This window comes from Euprymna scolopes, chromosome 12 (genome assembly GCF_053919585.1).
Source record: "Euprymna scolopes isolate OS-2025 chromosome 12, ASM5391958v1, whole genome shotgun sequence".
In the NCBI taxonomy this organism is placed as follows: Eukaryota; Metazoa; Mollusca; class Cephalopoda; order Sepiida; family Sepiolidae; genus Euprymna; species Euprymna scolopes.
In genome coordinates, this window is record NC_136493.1 from 46218812 (window position 1) to 46243608 (window position 24797).

The following is a 24797-nucleotide window of genomic DNA, read 5'->3' on the forward strand; positions in this document are numbered from 1 at the left end:
GAGGTATTTTTTAAGTAAATGTTTTGTGAATTTTTGTTATCGGGATCTCTGCTTCTTCAATAATGAGTTCCAGTCGTAGGCCAAATGTTTTAATGGCTTTTACTTTTTGTTGAAATAAATGTTTATACTTGGGATAAAACGTGCAGTCGTGCGAAGGATTGTCGGGATCTGCCTCCAATTTTGTATAATATAACAGTGCTAATTTGTTATATCTGAGGTTAGGTGGAGGCTCATTTGCTTCGGCATACAAACTTTCTACTGCAGATGTTCTGAAAGCTTCCAGTGCAAGTCTCAGTCCTGTATGGTAAATAGGATTTAAAATTTTAAAGGATTTTCTTGCTGCTTGGTATATACAGCTGCCGTAGTCAATTTTTGATCGAATTAGTGATCTGTACAGGTTTAACAAGGTCTGCCTGTCAGCTCCCCAGTTTGTATGAGCTACAACACGCAGAAGTTGAAGTGCTTTATTACATTTTTTTTAACACAGTTTATGTGGGAAATAAAATTTAGTTTTTTATCAAAAACCATTCCTAAAAACTTGTATTCATCAACAAAGGGGATATCTTCTCTATCGAGTTGTAATTTGGGATCATTGTGTAATGTGTGTTGATTGCAAAAATGAATGTTATTTAGTTTTAGTTTTTGAAAATTTAAAACCATTTTCTTTTGCCCATTTATTCACTTTGTTTATACTGGGTTGCAATTTTCTTTCAATAGTATGGATGTGCTTGGAATGATAGCTTATAGAACAATCATCCAGGTACAATGTTCTATTTATGTCAGGAGTAAGTTCCTTTACTATGTTGTTGATTTTTATATTAAATAGGGTTGTTGATTGTATACTACCCTGTGGCACACCTTCTTCCTGTTTATTTATATCGCTTAGAGTAGACCCTATGCGTACCTTGAAGGTTCTGTTCGTTAAAAAAATTTTGAATAAATTCGGGAAGACTACCTTTAAGTCCAAAGTCGAATAGATCTTTCATAATTCCGAATTTCCAGGTAGTATCATAAGCTTTTTCTAGATCGAAAAAGACAGTTGTGGCGTGTTCCACTCTTATGAAGGCTTCTCTGACATAGCATTCTAAGTTGACCAAATGGTCAAGACATCTACGATTTTTACGATAACCACACTGTGCATTGGTTATTAGTTTGTTTCTAAATACCAAATTAGGCGATGGTTTACCATTCGCTCTTATGTTTTGCACATACAACTTGTTAGTGAAATTGGTCGATAATTTCCAGGATCTGAAGAATATTTTCCTGGTTTTGGTATTGGAATAATCATTGTATGTTTCCAAGATTCTGGGAACTTCTTTTTTATCCAGATGTCATTGTAGATTTTTAGTAAAAGTTCCAATGAAGTTTTTGGAAGTATTTTCAAAAAACTAATGGACCTCATCTGGTCCTACGGCTGTGTTGTGTGATTTGTTTATGGAATTTTCCAATTCTCTTATTGAAAAAGGTTTATTATATTCTTCAAAGTTTTTGGAATTGAAGTTTAGCTTGTACTTTTCGATATTTTTTTTGATGGTTTGGAATTCTTTGTTATAGTTTTTTGAAGAATTCTCTGAAAATGTTTTGGCTAATTTGTTCGCTATAGCCTTCGTTTCAATCCACAGCAATTCCATTGGATTATCTTGTAATTCATGATTTTTTTTTGTTTGAGGAGTAACTTCAGTTTCCAGGTCTTCTAATTCTGTAAATCTATTTGTAGTATTAGTAGTGGCTTCTGTTTGTGGTAATTTCTTTATATTATTTTGTTTTTTGGTAGATGTATCTTTTGTTTGTTTTTCAAGTGTGTTTTTTTCACCACGAGAAAGACGTATTGGTGACCTGTGTGGTCTTTCTTTTAACTGATTTTGTGTTTCTTAGTTTCATCTTTTTCAGCATCTGCACGACGTACTGGTAATTTTTGTGGTTTTTCTTTTGATAGACTTTATTTTTTTGGATGTTCTGATTTCGGTTGCGAATTTGTTTTATTGGTAACATTAGTTGATGATTTAATGGGATGATTAATTTTTGATATGTTTGGTTTGATTTCATTTATAAATTTGGGCCAGTCGTTTGGTCCCAATTGTAACAATTTGTTTATTAGTATTTCATATTTGGAATCTTGGTTAGTGATGTTGGATGATATACAACTTGAAGTGACTTGAGAGTACGTCTTTTCCTTCATGTATCCATCTACTATTTTCCTGGCTTCAAGGAAGGAAATGTTTTTGGTATGTTTTATTGACACTACTTCCTTTTCTTTCTTCCAGATTCTGCATGCTCTAGCATAAGCAGGATGGTTTTCCCCACAATTTGCACATTTGCAATCAAGATTGCAGTCATTGACAGCGTGGTCTGGATCTTTCTGGCCACATCTGCCGCACACTGCTCGTCCGCTACATGCATCCTCATGGTGTCCAAACTTCTGGCATTTAAAGCACCAAAGTGGGTTTGGTATAAAGGGTTCAACTTTTTCAATGTTGAACCCAATTTTGATTTCTTTTGAGATAGTGGGTCTATCGAACTGCATAATGTAAGTGTTCGTATGTATAGTCTGATTCTTTTTTTTTTATTGTAATTCTTTTAACGTTTATTACTCCTTGGTTTTTAAGTTCTTTTGTTATCTCTTCAGTAGTGCACATTGAGAGGTCTTTCGATTTTACTACACCTTTGGATGTATTCAGATTCTTGTGTGGATAAGTTTTGATATTTACGTTGTGGAAAGTTTTCAGTCCTAGGAGAAAAGTGGTATGTTTTTCTCTTTCCACTTCCACCAGTAGGGTTTTATTTTTTAAAGTTTTTACATTATTTTTTTTTTTGGGGGGGGGGGGGGGTAATATATGCCAATATAATTTTATGTATAATAAACGGTGATAAGTCAGTTATTTCCGTTTCTTCGGTAGATTCCAATACAATAAATTTTGAGGATGTTTGATGTAGTTCATTATCTGAACTATCCGAATCGACGTGTTGGCACTTGGAGTTTTTATAGTTGGCCATGTATATATATATATTTTAATTTCATTGCTTATGCTCCCCAACCACCTCAGAGTCCAATATCGAGGCATGTTAAGGGGGAAATCCATTCACCTTGTCATGCCAGGGCTACATAAACAGTATACATGTCCCAAATGGGAGTCATGAGCACCCATATTCCTTTAGTTACACAATCCAAGTCATTTGTGGTAACTTCCGGCACTATACAGCCATGTCATGACTTTAATAATTTGGAACATTTGACCATAGCCACTGCCTTCTAACACATGGAAAAGAGGGGAAAAAATTTATATAGTTTATAGTGGTACAGAGTAGAACTGTATTTGTTACGGTTTAGAGGAAATTGATAGAAAAGTAGATGTGTTAGGGCTTGACGTAATTAGCCGATTGATCAGATCGAGCCCCTCCGACCTCCCGACTAGCCTTGTATGAGGCCAAAGTGGAGTGTTGCAACTGATATCTTTAATTTCCCTAGATATCAGTTGCTCAGCCACCAGGATCCTTTTCTGAGTCATGACGGGTCGCCACCCACGGCCAACAAGCTTTTACTCTCTGCAGGGGGACAGTCAGTGTATTCTAATGCCTCACCGATGGGGTTGGGAAGTATGGAAGAAAAGAAAAAAGGATGAGGAAAGGGGAAGGGGGCTATTTTTGTTTTTGCAGAACATAATTAAGTTTTACAAAAGAGAATAGAAAACAAAAACAGAAATTTAATGTAGGTGCATTTCATCTCAGGAAGCCGCTAGACAGCCTGATCTGGTAGAACCAGTGTCTGGTCACGAATAGGCTCATATATCGTTGACTATTATAGAAAACTGATTACATATGATAGATGTATCGAGACACAGGAATGGGTATGTTTGATCTGGCATAATGATGATTCATTAAAATTGTGGGGTCTGCGTACATGCCTGGTTCACAAAGTATGGAAATAAAAAATTAAAAAAAAAAAAAAAAAACGTTTACAAGTGTTTTTGATATAGATGTACATAATACTTTGATAAGTATGTTTTAACTTATTTTTACTTTCATCATATTTTTCTTTGGTTTTGATACCCCCAAATGCAAATCTATCTCTTTACAACCCTTCCTTCTCATAACTTATAATACTTTCATAAATCAGAGTCCAATTTCTGTAGACTTTTTTTTAACCCAGTCAACGACGGGTACTTTTGCTAGTATATACACACATACACTTCCGGAACAAATAAAATACCGATTTTCTTATTCACTAAAATTAAACCAAATAATAAATTAACAAACCAAGAAAATAAGAGTGAAAATGGCAATAATAATAAAGAAACATTATGCATAAATATATACAAATAACAATGATTAGAACACAAACTAATTAGGCTTATAAAAATAAATCTTATTCTCTGCTTGACAGCTCAACTTATCCCATTTCCGTTTTTTTTTTTTTTTGATATTTTTCTTTTTTAACATTCTTTTGATTTCCTTATTTTTGAAAAAGAGATGAAATTCTTGAAATATTAAATACTTCTGCTATACTGGTTATTTTAAACAGCGTCCATATTCACTGATGTATTTGTTTTGCAAAATAAATAGATATATGAAGATAAAAAAAAACAAAAAAAAAAAACTAAACCTTCATTCATTTGTCAATTTTTGTTCATACGTTACATCACTTTAACACCCGGTTTCCTGCATTAGTATAGCCTTATACTCATATTTTACATGTGTGTATTATATATTAGGTTGAGAAAAAAGTGAAATTTTTAATTTTCATTTCAAATGATGTATTTTCAAACGAGTTTCTGTCATAATACCTTTACTTTATATATCATTTTAAAGAGCGTTTTTCACTCTATCTAATTGTTTAAATTACAATCGTTTTAAAACAATTATGTATTTTTTCAGAATGTTGACCACAGCATGGTAAAAGAGCAAATTCACACAATTTTCTCATTTCAATTCAAGCTAGATTGAAAAGCTGCTGAAACAGCTCGTGATATCAACGAAGCGTTCGGCCAAGGAACCACTACTCAATGCACCTCATAATGGTGGTTTCAGAAATTTCATGGTGGCAACAAGTTTTGAAGATGATGAATGTAGTGGTCAGCCATCGGATGTTGATAACAATCAATTAAGAGTCAAAGCCAATCCACGCACAACTGTTCAAGAACTTGCTTCTAAATTAGACGTAACATATACAATGATTTCCAACCATTTGAGAGAGATCGGAAAGACAAAAAAATAAAAAATAAAAAAAATAATAAATGGATGCCTCATGAACTCAATGACAACCAAAAGAAATGCAGTTATGAAGTGTCATCTTCCTTTCTTTTATGCAACAAGAATGACCCGTTTATCGACTGGGTTGTGGATTGCAATGAAATGTGGGTTCTTTACGACAACTGGCGATGTTCAGCTCAGTGGTTAGACGCCGATAAAGCTCCATGACACTTCCCAAAGCTGGTGTTGCACCAAAAGAAGATCATGCCGACTCTTTGGTGGTTTGTCACTGGCTTCATCCCTTAATGGATGAAATGCATCAGAAACTTTGACAACACCCAGCATTAGTCCACAGAAAAGGCCCAATTCTCCTCCATGACAATGCCCAACTGCACGTTGCTAAACTGACCCCGCAGAAGTTGAACGAATTGGGCTATAAAACTGCCTTATCTGCCATACTTCCAAGACCTCTCCCCTACCACTTTTTCAAGTACCTTAACAACTTTCTGCATGCGAAATGTGTCGAAAACCCAAACAATATCAAAATGTCTTCTGCAACTTCATCGCCATAAGAATACAAGATTTTTATGTTACTAGCATAAATACACTCGTTTTGCGTTGGCAAAAGTGTGTTGATCCTGATGGTGCTTATTTCAATCAATAAATTTTTGTTTGAGCGGAGATATTTTGATCTGAATTTAAAAGTTAAAAACCGCAAGAACTTTCTTGTCAACTTGAGATGATATATATCACACACACACATTTTCAGATACCTCAAGAGAGATCTTTAATGACACAGCCCACATTGTCAATTTTTGAGTTTCTCATATCAGCTCAGGCAGCAATCCCAATGCAACTCTGGAGGCGCCAGATGATCTCCCTGAAAGCTATCTGCTACATGTACCAACATTGCAAAAGAAATCATGTTCTGACAATCTTACACATATAAGATATGTGTAAGATTGTCAGAACACGATTTTTTTCATATCTTGCTACGATGTGCAGACCATTTCAATCATATTAGTTATAATCAGGCAAGAAAAATTAAGGTGCAAAAATTAAAGGTTCCAAACCTTTTCAAATTTTGAGGAGAGGGAAATTGCCATGTCTGGCAATGGGCAGAAATTAATGACCCTTGTTGAAATTCAATTATTTTCAAATTAGTGGAAAGAAACATATATATATATATATATATATATATATATATATATATATATATATATATATATATATATATATAAATTAATGTGTGTGATATTTTTAAAAGGATGCACATGTTTTTTAAAGTTCTATACATGGCTCACTTTTTCCATTAAATCATTAAGACTACGTGGACAAATTCTAACATCAACAAATACAAGTTCTCAATATTTCAAAGAAATAACTGAACATTATATTTCAAAATTGCAAAACAAAATGTGTTTGTAGGTATTTCTGTAAAAGTAAAAGAAACAAAAAAGCTGTTGGGAAGTAAAAAAGCACATAATGTGCAATTCTCACCGGTTTCTGATTTGAGTTGGCTTAAGTACGAGTAATTTTGGTCGACGGAACTGGACTGATTATCATCTTTAATCTCCCAGCCATAACCAGCTGATGCCTGGCAGGAATTAGAATCTTTTATGTCACCATCTTCAGGAGCAACCGTTTCTTGCATCGGCAATTTAGGACAACCACTTAAATTGCCTTCAGACTGGAAAAGTTGAAAAACGAAATTTTTAAAATAAAAATAAAATTACAAAATTTCCCATATGCACGTTTCAGCTAAAATCGAACACACTTGTAAAGAAGGTCATTTCCCGAAATATCATAACATATAGAACTTTGAGACAAGTAAGAGCACAATAGAATGTTATAAAGGTATAAAAATATGTACACATATATATTGTATTAATAAAAGGTTAATCTTTGTAGCTCGTTCCACCATTGTTTTAAGTTGCTTTAGTTTGTGTTGATCTGTTAAACCTCTGCCTTCTATCAATTATTTTTATACAAAACAAACTCATTCTGTCAGATTTTCAAAGACTCAGTATTTAAACTGGCAAATTAAACTTTGCTTCTGACTAGTCAATTTTCATTTGTTAGCATTGTACCATGTTATTGCTAATATAATATATTCTGTCAGTTTATTTTAAAAATTACTTAGTTTGGCTCAGATGACATAATATGAAACATTTTTAAATAATCATCTAAAAGTAAAAATCAACAAAGGGGGAATAACTCATTTTTAATTGAACATAATGAGTTGTCTATCTTACAACTAAAATTTCATTTCATTTTACAATTAAAAATCAAAGCTTTAAAATGTACTTCAGCAAATTAATCTCCAATCAGTATCGCTCGCTGATGGCAGTGGTGCAAGTAAATAAAATCGCTATCTTCTGTTTGATAAGTCAAGGTTGTCCGCTGTCATTTCTGCTACATACTTGCATTCGAGTCGTTACCGTACAAGCTAAGGGTCGAGGAGACAAGTTCGATCCTGTACAGAATTGCTTTGCCGAGCAGAATACAAGTCAGGGTTTCTGCATTTACTGATGATGACATGTTTGTATCATGCTCCTGAGACATCAAGGATGACAGAGGTGGTCACACTTATAAAACGATCATTGGGTCCAAAAATCAATTGCATTAAGTTAATCAGCCTTTAGTTGGATGCCTGTAATGGTGGCACTACCCTGCCAGCTCCTTTTTACTGGACAGATGACTCGGCTCAAATCCTTGTCATACGGTTCAAACTGGGGCCTTTACTTCGAGAGGAATTGGTCAGGGATATAGCTAAACGTATCCTACATAATCAACATCAGGTCAGTGTGAGACAAGGAGAGTTGAATAGTGTTTCTTGTAGTCCTGGCCATAACACAAATGATGACATCTGAGAGACAACCAAGAGGTTAAATCTTTTGCTGATCGCTTTCTTCAAGCAGTAGCTTAAAGTCGATATCAGATGGGATAGGAAAAGATTACATATCTCAATTTTTAAAAACAAGTTGTAAGCTTATGTGTAGGAAAAGGAGTCAAGTATGAATATGCATTTCCTGCACACGGTTCTTGATTCTATTGAATTCCAGTCATTCAGGTAAGTTTAGTCTCTTCGTAGAAACACCAGTTATGGCCGACCTCTTCCCCTTCATAATAGATATCCTCCAACATGCCCACTTCCACTTAGAGATTAATCTGTTGATTTTCGGTTCTGACTAAATAAAAAAACAGTAGGTGGTCTATTATGGGGATTTAACATGGGATATCCTATGGTCATACTCAGATCTGAAAAGTTAAAATAAAATAAATAAAAAACGGTTTGCAACTTACCTCAACTTTCAGTGGAAGGTGATCTTCAGATTCACAAATCGTAAAATGATACTTGCAAGCATCATCAGCACACAAATTTCCAAGGGACTGCGTACTTGTTGGATCCAAAACGACCTGCACAAAGAAAGAGTCCAAAATTAAATTTGTAAAGATGCAAAATGTTTAGCAAGGTGCATAGATGCATGTTGTAGACAGCAGGTCTATAATGGGAAAATATTGAGGCAAAAGAACATTCAAGAAATTGTCTGGCATCCTTGAAATAATATCTTCATAAATACAAGGGTCTATATGTTTAGAAATCATAGCACTTCAGATTCTACAGAAATTGTGTCCGCTCCAGGTAATAGATATCTGGTCAGTAAGTTTTTATGTCCAGTGATAAAACAGCTCATCATTCTCAAGTGGTCTTGTTTAGCCTAACCCAAATGACAGCAATATTTATATATGTCTCAGGAAAATGGGCAGGGAAGGTTTGGTTGTTTTGTTTTATGGCATATCACACTTTTTGTGTTAATACTGAATCCAGTAATTTTGGAAAAGAATTTTTTCTTCATATCAAATACCAATGTAATATTCATAGTGTTTGGTTTGGTTTGGTTGTTTTATTATGGCATATCAACCCTTTTCAGGTTATTTAATGCTGAATCCTTCACTGGGAGATTTCATTTACGAAGGCATTGCATTAGTTCACCTACAGGGTTAAAAACGTGAGGTGTCGACAAAGAAAAATCTGTTTGATGGCAGTTAAAGCTGATCTGGAAATCACTATCTATAGAGTTTGCCGTTGGAATAGCTAGTGAGTAGAGATCACCCAATTGTTGACTTGTTTGGCCTTCATGGGGGACATAGTGGCAAGGATGAATGGAGCCCACTCTACGAACTCCATGCAAATGTTTCAATTACATGAAAGAGAATACATAAAATAGATACATGACAAGCAGGCAAAAATAGATACACTAAAACAGACTTAAAGATATAAACAAAAGTACTAAAACTTTTAAGAAATCCTTGGCAAACGTTATAAAAAAAGAAATAAAATGACAAAAATGATAAGAAAAACAAATAAAAACAGACAAAATTATCAAATAGAACTTTAATCTATAATATAACTCTCAATCACCCTTTTTGTGTAAATGTATGTATGTTTGCCAAAAACTTTCAACAGACGCGGCTGATCCCGACGAGATCGGTATCGTTTTCAAGCTTGACATTTGACGAAAAATATCGAAAAATTGGCTAAAAACATTAATTCCTTCACCCTCAACTGGCCAGTTTACAAAGAAGGGGTCGATTTTTGCTTCGCTATTTTCACAAGTCATTGCATCGATTGGATTGACTACGCTTAATTTTAACATTCGGAACTTCCGGTCAGGCGATGGAAACATCGACTAAGACGTCACCTTTTTTTTATAACCTTTTTTCTCCTTCATATTTCGAGTTCGAGCCTGCCTGTCTACTTCTATATTTTTTTAACACCTCTGCCTACTGTCGTTTTGATACCCCCTCCCCCTGCTACTACCATTTTTTTTTTCTTTTTTTTTTTAGGCATAAAGGGCTAATATTTAGGGTCATGTATAACAGGAGATTGAAGAGTGTAGCAGCAAGATGTCTATTCACATTACATTTAAACTTCCACATTTTACTACAGTCAGGTAAGCAGGAAACAGAAAGGAAATTTGAAAGTCTAGCCGTCCGAGGGAAGAAACTATTTGATTAAAAAGCTTTCCAGCATCTAGAAACTGAAACAGTGAAGAAGCAAAATTTTATTGCCTGTCGGGTTAATCAGCTGTATGTACATCAAAGGGGCACAAGTGCTAGAAGTTCATCAGAGCACATTCCATTAAAGTACTTGTAAAACAGACATGGGGTGCAACATTGCGATGGAACAGTTGGTAAATTCGTGACCCCGCCGATAATGTGAGGTTGACTATGTCAACAAGATTAGTCAGCTACAATATGATCATAACATATAACACATACCATTTAAGCTACATCGTGGAATACTGGGAAATTTGCATAAATCTGCTAAATAAATTAAATTCTATTGGATTTATAGCAGATGTACTTACAGTTATAGCTGATAGGATTAGCGAATCTCTCAATGGAGGCTTCTTTTCTAGGCAATTGCTCTTGACATATCAAAGGCTTTTGATAGGGTATGGCATAAAGGTCTACTTCACAAGATCTCCAGCTACAGTATAGCTGGAAATGTCTTCTCGTCTGAGCTCCAATCTATGTCCCCCTCGCCAAACATTCACGAAAAACACTCGTCTAGCTGAAAACACTTAATAATTTCCCCAACTCTTTATCTGTGCCTAAACCTAAACATAGATTCCATGAACAAAGTTTCTTTCTTACAACTGCACACCTGTGGAACTCATTGGTTTCCCTGCTTTCCAGCTGACCACAATATAGTCGTCTTCAAGACCAACGTAAACAAGTTCTTGATGAGCCGTTGCCCATAAGTAATTCAATTTACAAAATTTCCACTACCAATGATTACTCCGATATTGTCCCATTGACTACTGTACACTCTTTAACCCTGATCAAGGCCCAGAGGCCACTCGAGGATAAGTTGTGACTCCTATGTAAAAAAAAAAACGAAATTATTCTTTAAGTGTAGGTATACAAGAGAAAAACATCTTTTAAACAGCATGGAATGTGTGTCAAAGTTTAGTGGATTTTTATTTAGTTGGTTGTATTTGTTATGCAGCATATCAACCCTTTTTCAGTTGTTTAACGCTAAATCCCGGTAATTTTGGAAAAAGCTTTTATGATTCAAGTTGTTTATATTTTCACATATTTATCTTTGGTTGGATTGTTTTGTAGAAGAAAATGGTTTCTGTTTCTGATTTTGCAGAACATGATTGAGTTTGGAAAAGGGAAAGGAAAAACAATATCAATTTTAGTTGCATTTTTGGTCAGGAAGCCAGTATCTTCAAACAGCCTGATTTGGTAGCATCAGATGCCCTAATAGGTATAACTAGGTATCCCAAACTAACCTAGTTTAGGATGCGAAAACTGGTAAAAGTTAAATTTCCCTTAACTTCAACTTGCGACATCTCGTTTTTTTTGGGAGGGGGCTATTTTTATAAAGTTTTGATTTAAATAAAATTTAATCTTTTTGCTTTATAGATATATAATCCTTTTTCTTGTGTCTTTAATAGTTTTTTTTCCAGGTTACTTCAAGTTATGTCACTAATTTTAATAAACACGGCTTTATTTTTTTACAAAAAATGTTGGTGTTTTACAAATTTGGTGCGCACGATATTGTGAGTCTCTAGGTATAAAAAAAAATAGTATCATTTTAAAGAAAAAAGTTCACTTATCAATATGGCGAGTTTAAAAAGGGATTTTAAGTTGTTTTTCACAACAAAAAAAATCCGACTTGAAAACTTCAGTGAAAGAAATATGAAAGAAATTCAATTGAAAAAATCCCGAAAATTGCACCGTTTTGTAGAGAAATATTTTCTCTTTAATAATCTGTTGGCATCATATTTCTACGCTCATAAATCAAGGAGTGCCACTAATAAAAGTGAATGTACCTACACATCGAGATTTACAACTCAATGCCAAGTGACCGTATCAGTATCATCACGAAAATCAACTGTCAGCACGAACAAACTACATGCACAACCCAACAAAAATGTAAACAAACAACTTGTTTCACTATGGATTTGTTTTTTGTTTATTTAAAAGTTATAGAAAGTTATTGTTTAAAATAATATTTTTAGTGCAACATGCACGTCAATAAAAGAAATGAAAATTTACAATTTAAAAAAGAATGTCAGTTGTTTATTTTCTATATCTTCTTTCAAACTTTCGTATGTTCTTTGCTTTATCTTCTTTCGGTTAGATAACTTCAGCATCGTTAAATTATCTTTTAAAAATTAAACTGAGTACATTTTAAACCAAAAAAACATTTTTAGTTAAAAAAAATTAACAAAATATAGCTAAGTTTTAAATTATGTGCAACAAGTCATGTGTAAATAAAAAAATTAATTTCACGTGAAAATGTGCATTTTTTTTTTTTTGTTCTACCGGCCGTTTTTGATGAATTTGAAGATTTTGTTCAATTATTTTTTAATTATACTGTACATTACTTAAAAAATAACTGAAAATATGATTAAGTTATGTGCATGTGGCGCGTAAATGAAAAAATTAATTTCACTGTAAAAAAATCATTTTTTTTTTTTTTTAAATAATTCCCGAGATGGTACTTCTACAGTTTATCACTGAAAATGGAGACGCTATTTTTTTCGCACACCTGTCGTTAAAATCCGAGGGAGAAATCAGTATTTTAAACTATGACCAAAATTAGAAATAAATAAAAAAAATTAAACTAGATATTAATTACTTCTGGAAAGAACTATGAAAAAAAGTAAATAAAGAAAGTGAAAGAGAACAATTATTTAATTGAAAATGTTTCGATTTAATTAATCAGAATGGGAATGTTTTTCATGAAACGTATATATATTTTTATTATTAAAAACAGAAAATGAAAAAAAAAGACATTCATAATTGTCTGGACTGGGCAAGCTCCATTTGGAAACCAAAACATTTACTGTATAAAAATTTATCAAAATATAATTGTAAAAACATTTATTGAAAAGTTTGTGTAAGAAAATATAATTTTAATAAAACAATTTTGTAATGAAAGCAACATTGGGTTTTTATAAAATAGTTTTGTTTTGTTTTTTTCCGAACAAATAATTTTAATGAAACATTTTTTTTTTTTTTAATTAAAGCAACTTTAAAGGGTCAACAACAAATTAATTTAAATGAAACTGAAAAATCATTATCGAGTTTAATTTTTTTGTTATTTATTTCATGCTTCAGTCATAGTTTAAAATACTGATTTCTCCCTTGGATTTTAACGACAGGTGCACAAAAAAAATGGCATCTCCATTTTTGGCGATAAACTGTAGAAGTACCCTCGAGACCTATATGTTCTGTAAGGTGTTTTTGATAAACTTCAACTGAGATATCTCAAGGTTGTGTTAGGTGTCAAAATCAACACCAGTGGAAATAAAGTTCAACTGGAAGCTGCTCTCTCTGACTACTTAAGAAATCCAGTTGATTCATTTCCACCTCCAAAGCAACAAAAAAAAAGTCCCTTAGTAAATCTGCTGAACATTCAGATAACTCCTGCAGTTGTAATGAAGAACCATCTCAGGATATCTTAAGTTATGAGCATCAAGGACAATAGGTTGCTGTCTACTATGACACCAACTTTTACATTGGCCAAGTCATTGAGTTTATATCTGCATCCAGCGCTGTAATAAAATTTTTATCGCAAACCAAAGGTAGAAAAGATTTTTTTTGATGGCCTTTGTCAGATGACATTGCACAGGTAGAGTCAGCATTTGTGTACAGATGGGGTTTTGAGGTAATATCAGTTTCAAGTGATGGTAGGATTTGGAGTGTTCTTGATATATCTACCATAGCAGAAGCTTATGAAAGAATTCTGAGAGAAAATCAATAAGGAAAGGAATTGTAATAAGACCTCTGCCTATAAAATATCTTATTTGTTTACTTGTCTTTTAAGTTGGAAACTTTTCAATGCTTGAAAAAAAAAAAAAAAAAAAAAAAAACGACTTGTGACGTTTTGTATAACAAATTTCTAAATCTTATTGTTGTCGGTTCTTTATTTGGCGAGTTCAAATTCCCCAAAGTAAAAATATTTCTGTGGCAAAAAGTTTTGTTATTAGAAATAAGGCAAACATTTTTTTGAATTCCTCATCCAAAAATTAGCAAAGTTGCAAAGTTTTAAGCTTCTACCTCCAATGGTTACATTTTTACAACAATTTCAGTAACGTATACTTTTGACTCATTTTTTTTTTTTTAACCCTTTTTACCAAATTGTCTGTTCGACTGCTTTTACATGGTCACCAATTGAGTGGTTTTATCAATTTATAATTACAAGAAAAAATTATCTTGATATCTAATGTGTTATGAATAATACTAAGAAGATTCAATACATTAGCTATTAAAATGAAATTGATATGAACAGTCAAAGTTGCATTTCCGTGTCATATTTGCACTTTTTTCCCCATTGGTAGTAGGATTTTGCCTAGTGTTTAGGTTGGTTTCATCTAATGATTATTGCTTTCATTAGTATTAATTTTCATTTACCACAAGATGACATTACATTTATAAGGATTTTTCACTTGTTAGTAGCTTACATTTTTAGTTATATACTATGAAATTTGGCTTCTGGACCATGATAGCAAATTTTCAACTTTCCAACAAACTTAGAACGATCACAACTTCATGGCTAATTAAGCTAACAAAATAAATTTGGTACTTTTGTTTATGGTTTACAAAAATCTATATGAGCACATTAATTTTTTTTTTTAGATATAATGAAAATAAAATTTTGGTTTGGAATACTTAGTATTACTACTCTGGGCCGAAGTGGACCTTAGGGGCAACTCCACACTCCTCAAATGGGGCCTCACCACTAGATCTCTATAAAGTTCATACCCAGTTTTTCTGCTTGGAGGCATGACTTGGCTTATCACTTTAAAGTATTGGAAATGATATATATCAAGACTCACCAATCTTTCTATTATATTGAATCAGCTGCTATAGTTTGTGCACAATAGAGAGGGGGGGGGGCAAGGCTATATTCAAAAAGTAAATCACACTGCAGATGCAGAGTGATTAAAAAAAAATTAAAAAAGTTTTTTTTTTAAGTTTTTTTTTTTTTTTTTAACTATTTTCTTAGCAGAGATCCCAGGCAATGCTAGATAGCCTTGCTAGTTCTAGTTGCTTGCAGTAATGCTCGTTTGTCAATCGCAAAGAAATAATTTGATATTTCTTGGCTAGCTTCACATCTACATAACAGACTTTCTGTAGGTAACCATTACCTCCTTGAAACCTTCAAATTACTCCTTCGAGTGTAATTACCCCCAATTTTGGAATCATGAATTTGGTACGTTTGTAGACTTGGTGAAACAATAACCCAACTCAACACAGCACAGAAAATCCAGCTTAAAAGTAATGCTTAGACTCAGAAACAATGGCAACAGTATTTTTAAATTTAATCCTAAGTGCCTTATACTGAAGGACCCGTGCCAAATTAAGTTCCGTTAATACCAATAGACATGATTTTCTTTAATTTCTTTGTTGTAATTTTATAAAATTGAAATGGGAATTATTTTTTTCATTTTAAACATCAAGGATATAAAAGAAATGATTCTTATCTAGAATTCCCTTATATTAAAAATCGAAAATAAACAAAAATCTGTATAACATGACAAAATGAAAATATTCTAAAAATTACGTAAATTGATCAAGTAGTATTATTTTTAACTGAGGAATGAGCATCGATTAGTGAATGTTTCACCTGCCATTTTGAAAATAAATCTTAAATAATAAGGGAGAACTCAACAATAATTCATACTAAATTTATGTAATGCCTATGAATTCCCATAAATCACTTAAAAATTATTTGTTTTATAAAAAGAAAACTACTCAATTAATTTACATGATTTTTGGAATATATTTCCATTTCCTCAGGAGTACATATATCATTAGAGTGTGAGAGGTATTCAACTGGGGTAAGTTGAATTGACTTCTATTGAAGTCAATTCAACTTACCCCAGCGGGTTCCCAGTCGCATACACAGACATCATACAGATTTTTCTTTATTTTGATTTTTTGATATAAGGGGAATTTTTCGTCATTGAAATTGTTTCAGATTCCAATAACCATTAATTTTTCATTTAAAAATATGTCTGCATAACTCAAGCCCTGGTTGCATCACTAAAGTTGCATCGTTGTGGGTGATTTACAAGTACTTTCAACATATGTGCTCTAGTTAATTTACTATACTTGCATAGACTAAACAAAAATACCCCTTGACTAGCAGCAAAATCTCACCCCTTCACTGTAGAGATCTTGAGATTCAGGAGATTTTCTACTCTGATAACTTCTTCCCTCAGACTGCTTGCCTGCATTTGGAAACAAACATCGATTAACTCAGCTTTTGTAAAAAGAGAACAGATATGATCATTTTGTTTCTAAATTTTTTAAATAAGGATTGATAATTTGGATTACTTTAACTATTGTTCTCATCTTTTTTGGCCAATATAACTTTCAACATTCTCCAAGTGTATTTTGTTAAAATCAGGAATCTTTTCATCACGTGTTGGCTGGGTAAATTAATAACAAATTTACAAGCAGCAGAATCAAATTCAGGCAAGAGGTGGCTTCATTTATGATAATGCATTTCAGTTTCTTATCTATCTTCTAGTCTTTTAAATCAATTTCCCCCTTCCCTGCATTCATCACATAGATATTCATTCACTCTTCCTGACTGTTGATATTCTAATAAAGTATTTTACCATTTGTTTTCACTTTGCTCCTTCGATCTTTCTAAATAAGAAAACCAATCTTTTGATTTCAATTATAGTTTTATAACAATTTTGCTCAATGATTTAATGACCAAATGCTACCATATTTATATTAACTTACAAAATCGTATTAAGACATTTAAAAAAAAAAATTTAATGATATAGTAGTATTCCCAGTTGATTTTTTTTTTAATTTTAGATTGTTATTCAATAGTATTCCCAGTTTCCAACCTGTTAACCATTATTGTGTAACATTGACTAATTTGTACCTTAATTCATTCAACTTGTGATTTATCGCTTATTTCTAGGCCAATATTTTAAATATATATGTTTTGAAAGAAAATAATTTTTCCAAATATATAATTTGCACGTTTTTTTATTCCTTGAATTTTTTTTTTTTTTTTTTTTTTTTTTTTTTTTTACAGAGTTAAAACAATATTTACTTCCAAGAGCAACAAATCAGAAAATCTTTTCTTTTTTTTTTTCCAAACTTAATTTTACACAATTTGTTTTTCAGGGTTAAAGCAGCCAATATCAATATTCTGGAAATTGTACAACCAACCAGAACACACCTTAAACTACATCCAGAAACTTGTATTTCCTCTTCAACTGGTTGGATAAGAAAAATACAAGTTCCTTCAAAAAGGAAATAAAAATGCTTCATTACTTATAAGATATTCTCAGAATTAAATGGATAAGATAGAAATTCCATTCAGAAAGATTTTCTTTTCATTCCAACAAAACAATCTAGAAATAAGTGAGAAATTGCGAGTTAAACAAATTAAGGTACCAATTCATCAATATTGCAGGATAGCAGCCTGGGAATTTTCAATATAAATAAAAATATTATTTAAAAAATAAAATGAAAAGTGTTTATAGGATTTAAAGATATTCAATTGATTTTATTCAAATAAAATCATTAAATTATTTTCCTCAAGATTATTAAGACTTTCTTACAAGAAATTATCAGATGACAAAAGGGGCAAAGGGTGGAAGTAAAAGAGTCAAATAAACTAAAGATTCCTGGGCAACGTCAAGTAGATGCATCTTGTAGTAACAATAATATGAAGCCAGTAACAAGTCTTACCTCGGAACATTCCAGATTAGGAGAAACAGATTTCTCATAGTGCACGGATATTGTGTTGGGGACATAGCCGCAGCTTGTTGCTACTTCTAACACCATGTCTGCCACTGTCATAGAAGCGGACAGGTAAAGGCTTAGTTTTCGACACTGGGGATCGACCAAGTCTCGGATTACGCACAAGATTGCATCTTCTGTGGCTGTACACACTTCCTGTTAAAGATAGAAACAGATAATTATCAAAAACATCAAACAGAAGATTAAAGACAAAAATCAAAATAATATACAAGCATAAGAAAAAAAAAACATTACTGACAATATTTATATATGGATAATCTGAGATTTCAACTGATATACGATTTGGAGTGAGAACTATATGAGAGATGTTCCAAAAGTAATGCCTCTTATTTTTTTTATTCCACTCAAATAGATCAAAGCAAATTGCAAATTAATTGTTATGATGACATGCATTCATGACCTGAAAGTTTAATTTCTCTGTTGCAAATATTGACGGTGTGATACTCTAAGAAAGCAAACCCTGTCATGAATGTGTATCAGAAGCAAAGATACATCATAGAATTCCTTCATACAGAAAAATTTTAACTGCTCAAAATTCATCAGCGCCTGTTGGATGTTTACAAAGCCGAAGCAGTTGGTGTCAGCACAATTAAGAAATGGGTTTGTCAATTTCAAAGTGGCGACAGATGCGAGTGACAAAGCGCACTCTGGATGCCTATGCACAGTCACCATCCCCTTATCGGCAAAGTGCATACAGAATGGTGGTGACTATGTAGAAAAACTCTGGAGCTAAAAGGTCACTCATTTTAATTGTACTGCTCACATCTTCATAGCTCTTCAACTTTTTTTTAGTTAAAAAACATAATGCATTACTTTTAAAGCATCCCTTTTATTACTAAAATATTTATATAAATTCACAGAATTATGTCAGTAATTTAATTTTTATAAATAAACAAGCGAGGGGTACCCGGCGTTGCCCGGGTGTTTGGAGGTGTGTGTGGAGGGTTAAAAAAAAAAAAAAAAAGTAAGTATGAGGATTGAACCCGAACCGTTGAGGCAAAGTTGTAAATTAAAGTGTGAAAAAAAAAAGAAAAAAAAATGTGCGCCGTTAACCATTGCCCCACCGCGAGATGCTAACGGAAACACGTTTGAATTTATTTAATTACTTGGATTTGGCATGTGCCCGTTTTAATGAGTTAATGAGGTCAAGTTTGACTGCGGGATAGTATTCATTTACTGTTGAACGCCCCCCCCCTCCCCAAGATGTTATAGGAAAAAGACTAACCCACATGTGGTGAGCAACAAATATTGAATATTTATCTTCCCGAAATCGAGCAAATTAAATAGACAGGCGAGCTTTGTTGTTAACTGTGAGATATTACGATTTATATGTGATATAAAAAGTTTTAAAAAGTTGTGAAGCGAGCGACCGCTTCTCTGAAAAAAGCCTTTTGTTGACATACAGAAAAAGCGAACACACATACATACATTTTCACTTTTATATATATAGATTATTTGTGATGACCTAAAGAGAAAAAATATCTTGACTTTTTAGTGGATGATTTCTTTTCAAATTCATTTCAGGCAATGGGGTAGGTGTGAAGTAGCTGTTTGACCTGCTATTTGTTTTCTTGCTTACCCTTACCACTTGAAATGATTTTGTTGGAGGGCTATAAAAAGGCATGCATTTTATTTGCTAACCTACTTTTGATAGAATGGAAGTAGGTGTGTGTGTGTGTGATATACACACACACACACACAAGTTAGGTATGTGTATATATGTTCAAAGTAATCTAAACTAATGAACAGATCATTATGAATTTTGGAACATATATTCTAGACAACAGTGAGTATCATGGACACAGTTTTCTTTGTAAACCCAATCTCATAGCTATTCTTAAAAAACTTCAAAATAAATTGGATACAAATAATAGATAAAGAAATTGTTGTACATCAAATTTTGAGCACTACGTTCTTTAAAGGATTGGTATGCACATGTGAGTGCCAATAATATTTATGTCTAATTATGAACTATTCAACCTCTTATGAATTATGTATTCTAGGGTACATTTTTTTAAAGTTTACCATGTAAGTAAGAAAAATACATTAAAATTTTAAACCAATTCGATATTTATTGTTTACTAGCTGAATGCCCAGCATTACCCAGTCATACAATACACTTAAACATGATATTTTAATTTATGCAGATTGCGTATGTATTATTATAGAATCAATCCTCTATTGAATATTATATTATGAGGAATAATTTGCCCAGTGGACTAATTCGAAAAAAAAAAAAAAAAAACAATTTAATAAAATAAAAAAAGAAAAAAGAAAAAGATATGAATGACAATGTCATTCATCAAATTCCGTCTGTGTTTGTTTACAATATCACATCAGCTGATATTTAGGCTTGACGATGAATACTCTAGAAAAGTCACTTCTGATTAATGTTTAGTTTTAAAATATGCAAATATGCAAAAGAAAAAAATGATTTGCTGCGATTTTAAATGGTACCTCTTCTTTTATCATAAACTGAACTCATTAATAAAAAATTAAAATAAAATGCTGCGGCGCACTCCGGCTTGAACAAGGGATCATTTGATCCGTAGTCAAATGCTCTGCCACTGAGCTATACCTCAAGATGTCAATAATTCTGTATTTTTAAGAAGAAATACTTTGCTAAGATTTTACCTTCCTTGCCAGTGTAATGCATAAAAATTCCCTTCTAAAATTTCTTTTTTATCTATTAAAAAAAAAATTTTTTTAGGATCAGATTTCTCCGATTTTCGATACTTATCGGATGAATTTCTGTACAAAACATATCTAAGAACACTGCCAGACATATAAATTAGCTCTGTACGAAATTTGCAAAATATAGGCTCAGCCGTTTGGGAACCTATAAGGAACTCTTTCTTACACACACACACAAAGTGACTTTTATATAATAGTAAAGATACTTGTCCAATATATAAATACACATTTGTCTTTAGAATGGAGAATGTATTTCCAAGCAAGAAGCAACTACAGTTGTCTGCCCTTACATAATTTTGTTTACAAGATGAGTAAATAGGTCATAATACTGATGTTTTTTGTTTGAATATTAAAAAAAAAAGTACAGTAAATAATTACATATTTTTACTCAAGAAAAGACAAATCAGTATTTTAAGTAAAAATAAATTTTTTACGACTAATGTTGAAACTAATTTCACTGTAAATATGCAGAAATTATAGAGAAAGAAATTACCAAAAAGTTAACCATTTAGTCAGGAGTAAATTATTTTAAATGTGTTGTTTTCATAAATTAATTGGCAAACCTTTGTTCATGTCAGGCACTGATAATAAAAATGTATTTAATAGTTTAGACATAAACTCACAAGAGGTCATTAATTTAAAAAAGTAAAATAAAAAAAAAGAAGAAAGAGGAAATAAATCATCCAGCAAATGTCAAACTTAAATTAATCTTGCCATTTTCCATTACAAGTTCGACAACTAATAACTGATTAGAGTCCAGGGTTCTAAAAAAGGTCAGAATTCAAATTCTAGGGTGTGCTTGTAAAAATAAATGCATTTATTTTTACAAGTATAAGTTGAAAAATAAAAATGGATCTAATTGCTTAACTATTATTTAACTTACTATACCTACCAAATGTTGCCCAGGAGTCTTTACTTTTGTAGCATAAAACAAATGAAAAATGATGGGTTTGTTTTATGGCATATTAACTTTTTGGCATTATTGAATGCTAACTAAATTTATTTTGGTACAAAGTAATAAATATTTTGTATATACATCATTTGTAGGTTCATTTCTGCATATTTTGCAAATAAACAGTCTGCAGTTGATAAAATAGAACTAAAAACAATTATTTTTAATGATTTGAATAATCTTGTTAAAAAAATAAAAACTTTGTCAGTCAGAGTTGTATTTTCTGTGATAGAACCATTGTTTAAATTTTAAAATATGTATAAAATACGTTTATAAGCGAAATTACAATGCAATATTATGAAAATAAACATTTATTTGTTAAAAATTAATATTTCAGAATATTAAAATTAAGATTTCAAATTTGGAGACTTTCTCAGAAATAATAATTTTAAACAAATTAAGTTTATTTTCATATTGCATTGTAATTTGGCTTATAAATGTATTTTATACATATTTTATTTTAAAAACTTTGACTACTTATTTAAAATGAAATATATATACACACAATACACATACATACATCCACACACACACACATATATATACATACATATATATATATATATATATATATATATATATATATATATATATATATATATATATACACACACACACAGAGTTTTATAGGAGTCAGTTAAGCAAATATAGAAAACTTAATTCAGTTAAATTTGGGAAATGCCATACTTTAAATATTTTGGCAAAGATATAAGATCAAGGTTATCCCTACAAGAGGCCAAGAGATTTAATATTTTGGATCTTTTCTTTCATTGAATGCAAGATTTCCAGTCAGAATTTTTGTAACTGTTACCATTTCACTTTCACTGACTTCGGTAAAAGATACCCAATCTGTCTGTTATAAGTAATGGCCTGGTAATGAGACACATACCACCCACCTTCTAAAATCGTTATTTATTAAAAGTAATAGTGCATACTAATGAACCTCATTCGTACACCTATTGAAAATTAAAAACAAATTTATGATGCAAAACAAATTTTATTCATTATTTTCAAAATACATCTTTATATTAAAATAAAATATGTATTATATACGCTTCAAGCCAAAACAAGGCATTATTACAAAATAAACAGACATTTATTTTGTTTGAAATTTATACTGAAATTTATAAATATATTTCGAAGCAAACCTTCATCTTCAGTATGTCTTTCTTTTTTTTTTTGTCATGTTGTTGTTGGAGCAGAGAATCAGAAAGTAGAAATCTGTTTGTTATTTTTACAGTAGTTTTTAAATCTCGGAATGGTGCGTTGATCACGCGGGATTTACGTTAAGCTTTTTGTTTCTTAGAAGCGCTGGTGGAGTTTGAATGAAATAAAATATATGAAGCCAAAACAACGCATTAAACAAAATAAATGTCTGCTTATTTTGTAATAATGTGTTTTGGCTTCAAACGTATATAATACATATTTTATTTTATTCAAACTCAACCAGTGCTTCTAAGGAACAAAAAGCTTAATGTACATCTTTATATTCTTTTTCACAAATATAATCCAATTGATGAGAAATTCTATGAGTGTTTTTCCCTTAAAAACACTGTGTAGTCAAGAGTTTTCTATACTTTGAGTATGTACTAAGGCCATCTCTATAACAAGCCACATGACTTAACTTTTTTCTTTTTTTTTTGGATAGAGAAGGCAAGGTTTCCAGTCAGTCAACAGATATCTTTAACTATTAATACATCACTTTTATTGCTCTAAGTAAATTTTATTCTGAAAGGGGATTCTAACCAATCAAATTTATTTCAGCTGAGGTTCTGTACTGTATCATAAAATACAGTTTTGAATTATAAGTTTGTATGATATCTCAACTGGTATAGGTATATCACAGGTCATCAATCATCTGAAATGCTCCAACATGTGTCCAACACTGACTTCAATGCCACAAAGCCTTGTAATAGGTCACTTAAGACATGGAGGGGATCAGTTTTGATGACCTGATCTTGATGGATAGCACAAGCAAAATGGCAACAGACAGGAAAGGTTAGAAGTCATTCATGAAACATTTAACCTCAGTATGAAACAAGACAAAAAACATGAAAATAAAGTATACTATAAAAAAATCAAAAGTGAATTTTGAGAACTTTTTTGCCATCATTAAAAAAAAAAAAATTAAACAGTAGTTTATACTGCTTTAATTTCTTAAGCCATAGCCGCTAACTGAGTAAATGAAGTGTTCTTGTTCCTAACATTATCTTTGTATGACTTCTTTTAAAGTATTTATTTTTTTTGTTTCTATTATTTAGAAATTCAACAAAATAATGAAACTTGGCAAACTAACCAGATGTTTTTTTCTTGACATAGTTTACCTATCATTTCGAAAACTTTTCGACCACCCATATCTTTAACGTTCTCAAAGTGTTTTGGTTCAATATAGAAACAATACACAACTCTACAAAACCATGGAACAAGTCTACAACTGCCTTTTTTGGAGTAGCCTTAATATTGAGACTTTCCTTTTTTAAACTTTCACCTGAAACATGACATATAGCTACTTGAATGTATTAGGGAACATGCCTAACAGGAAACTAAAGCGACTTAAGCAGTAAGATGTTTGTCCATATTACATATAAACTTTTGCATGTTAGTACAGTCGGGGAAGCATGAAACCAGGTGAGAGTTCTAAAGTCTAGCAGTTTACAGGGAGAAACTATTAGAGTAGAAGGCTTTCTGGCATCTACAGACCTCAACATTAAAGAGGAGAGTGAGATTTTGTTGCGTGGCAAGAGGGCAAAAAGTGCTATGAGTTCATCGGAGCACATTCCATTAAAGTACTTGTAAAACAAGCACAGGGATGCAACATTGTGATGATGGGACAGTGGTTGGAGCTTGGCTGATAGTGTAAGACTTATTAGATTTGAGAAGTTTTTGAACTCTAAGAGTGAAAGACTAATGGCAGATGCTCCAGCCCAGATGTGGCAACAATACTGCATGTATGGACGAAGTGTGGCCGCCTTGTAAAGATAGAGGATGCTCTCAGGTGAGAGTAATTTTTTAGCATAATAGAGGGGGATCGTCTTTGTAGCAGCCTTGGCAATATCCTCAATGAATTAGTTCCAATTCATGTTGGATGTGAATGTTAGATCGAGGAGTTGGAAAGATGAGCTCTCAGATAGGGGTATTA

The 24797-nt window shown here is 32.1% G+C and overlaps 1 protein-coding gene across 2 annotated transcripts in view; it reads right to left on the bottom strand.

The window, feature by feature from the left end:
* The window catches only part of LOC145291263 (ubiquitin carboxyl-terminal hydrolase 47-like), a 173713-nt gene that overhangs the window by 86172 nt on the left and 62744 nt on the right, over window positions 1–24797 (bottom strand). For both annotated transcript variants that reach the window (XM_080136872.1, XM_080136873.1), the window contains exons 3-5: window positions 17941–18147; window positions 8494–8607; window positions 6688–6877 (exon numbers count right to left, since the gene is read on the bottom strand). In XM_080136872.1, the coding sequence (XP_079992998.1) occupies window positions 6688–6877; window positions 8494–8607; window positions 17941–18147 (511 nt within the window). The remainder of the gene's footprint in view (window positions 1–6687; window positions 6878–8493; window positions 8608–17940; window positions 18148–24797) is intronic.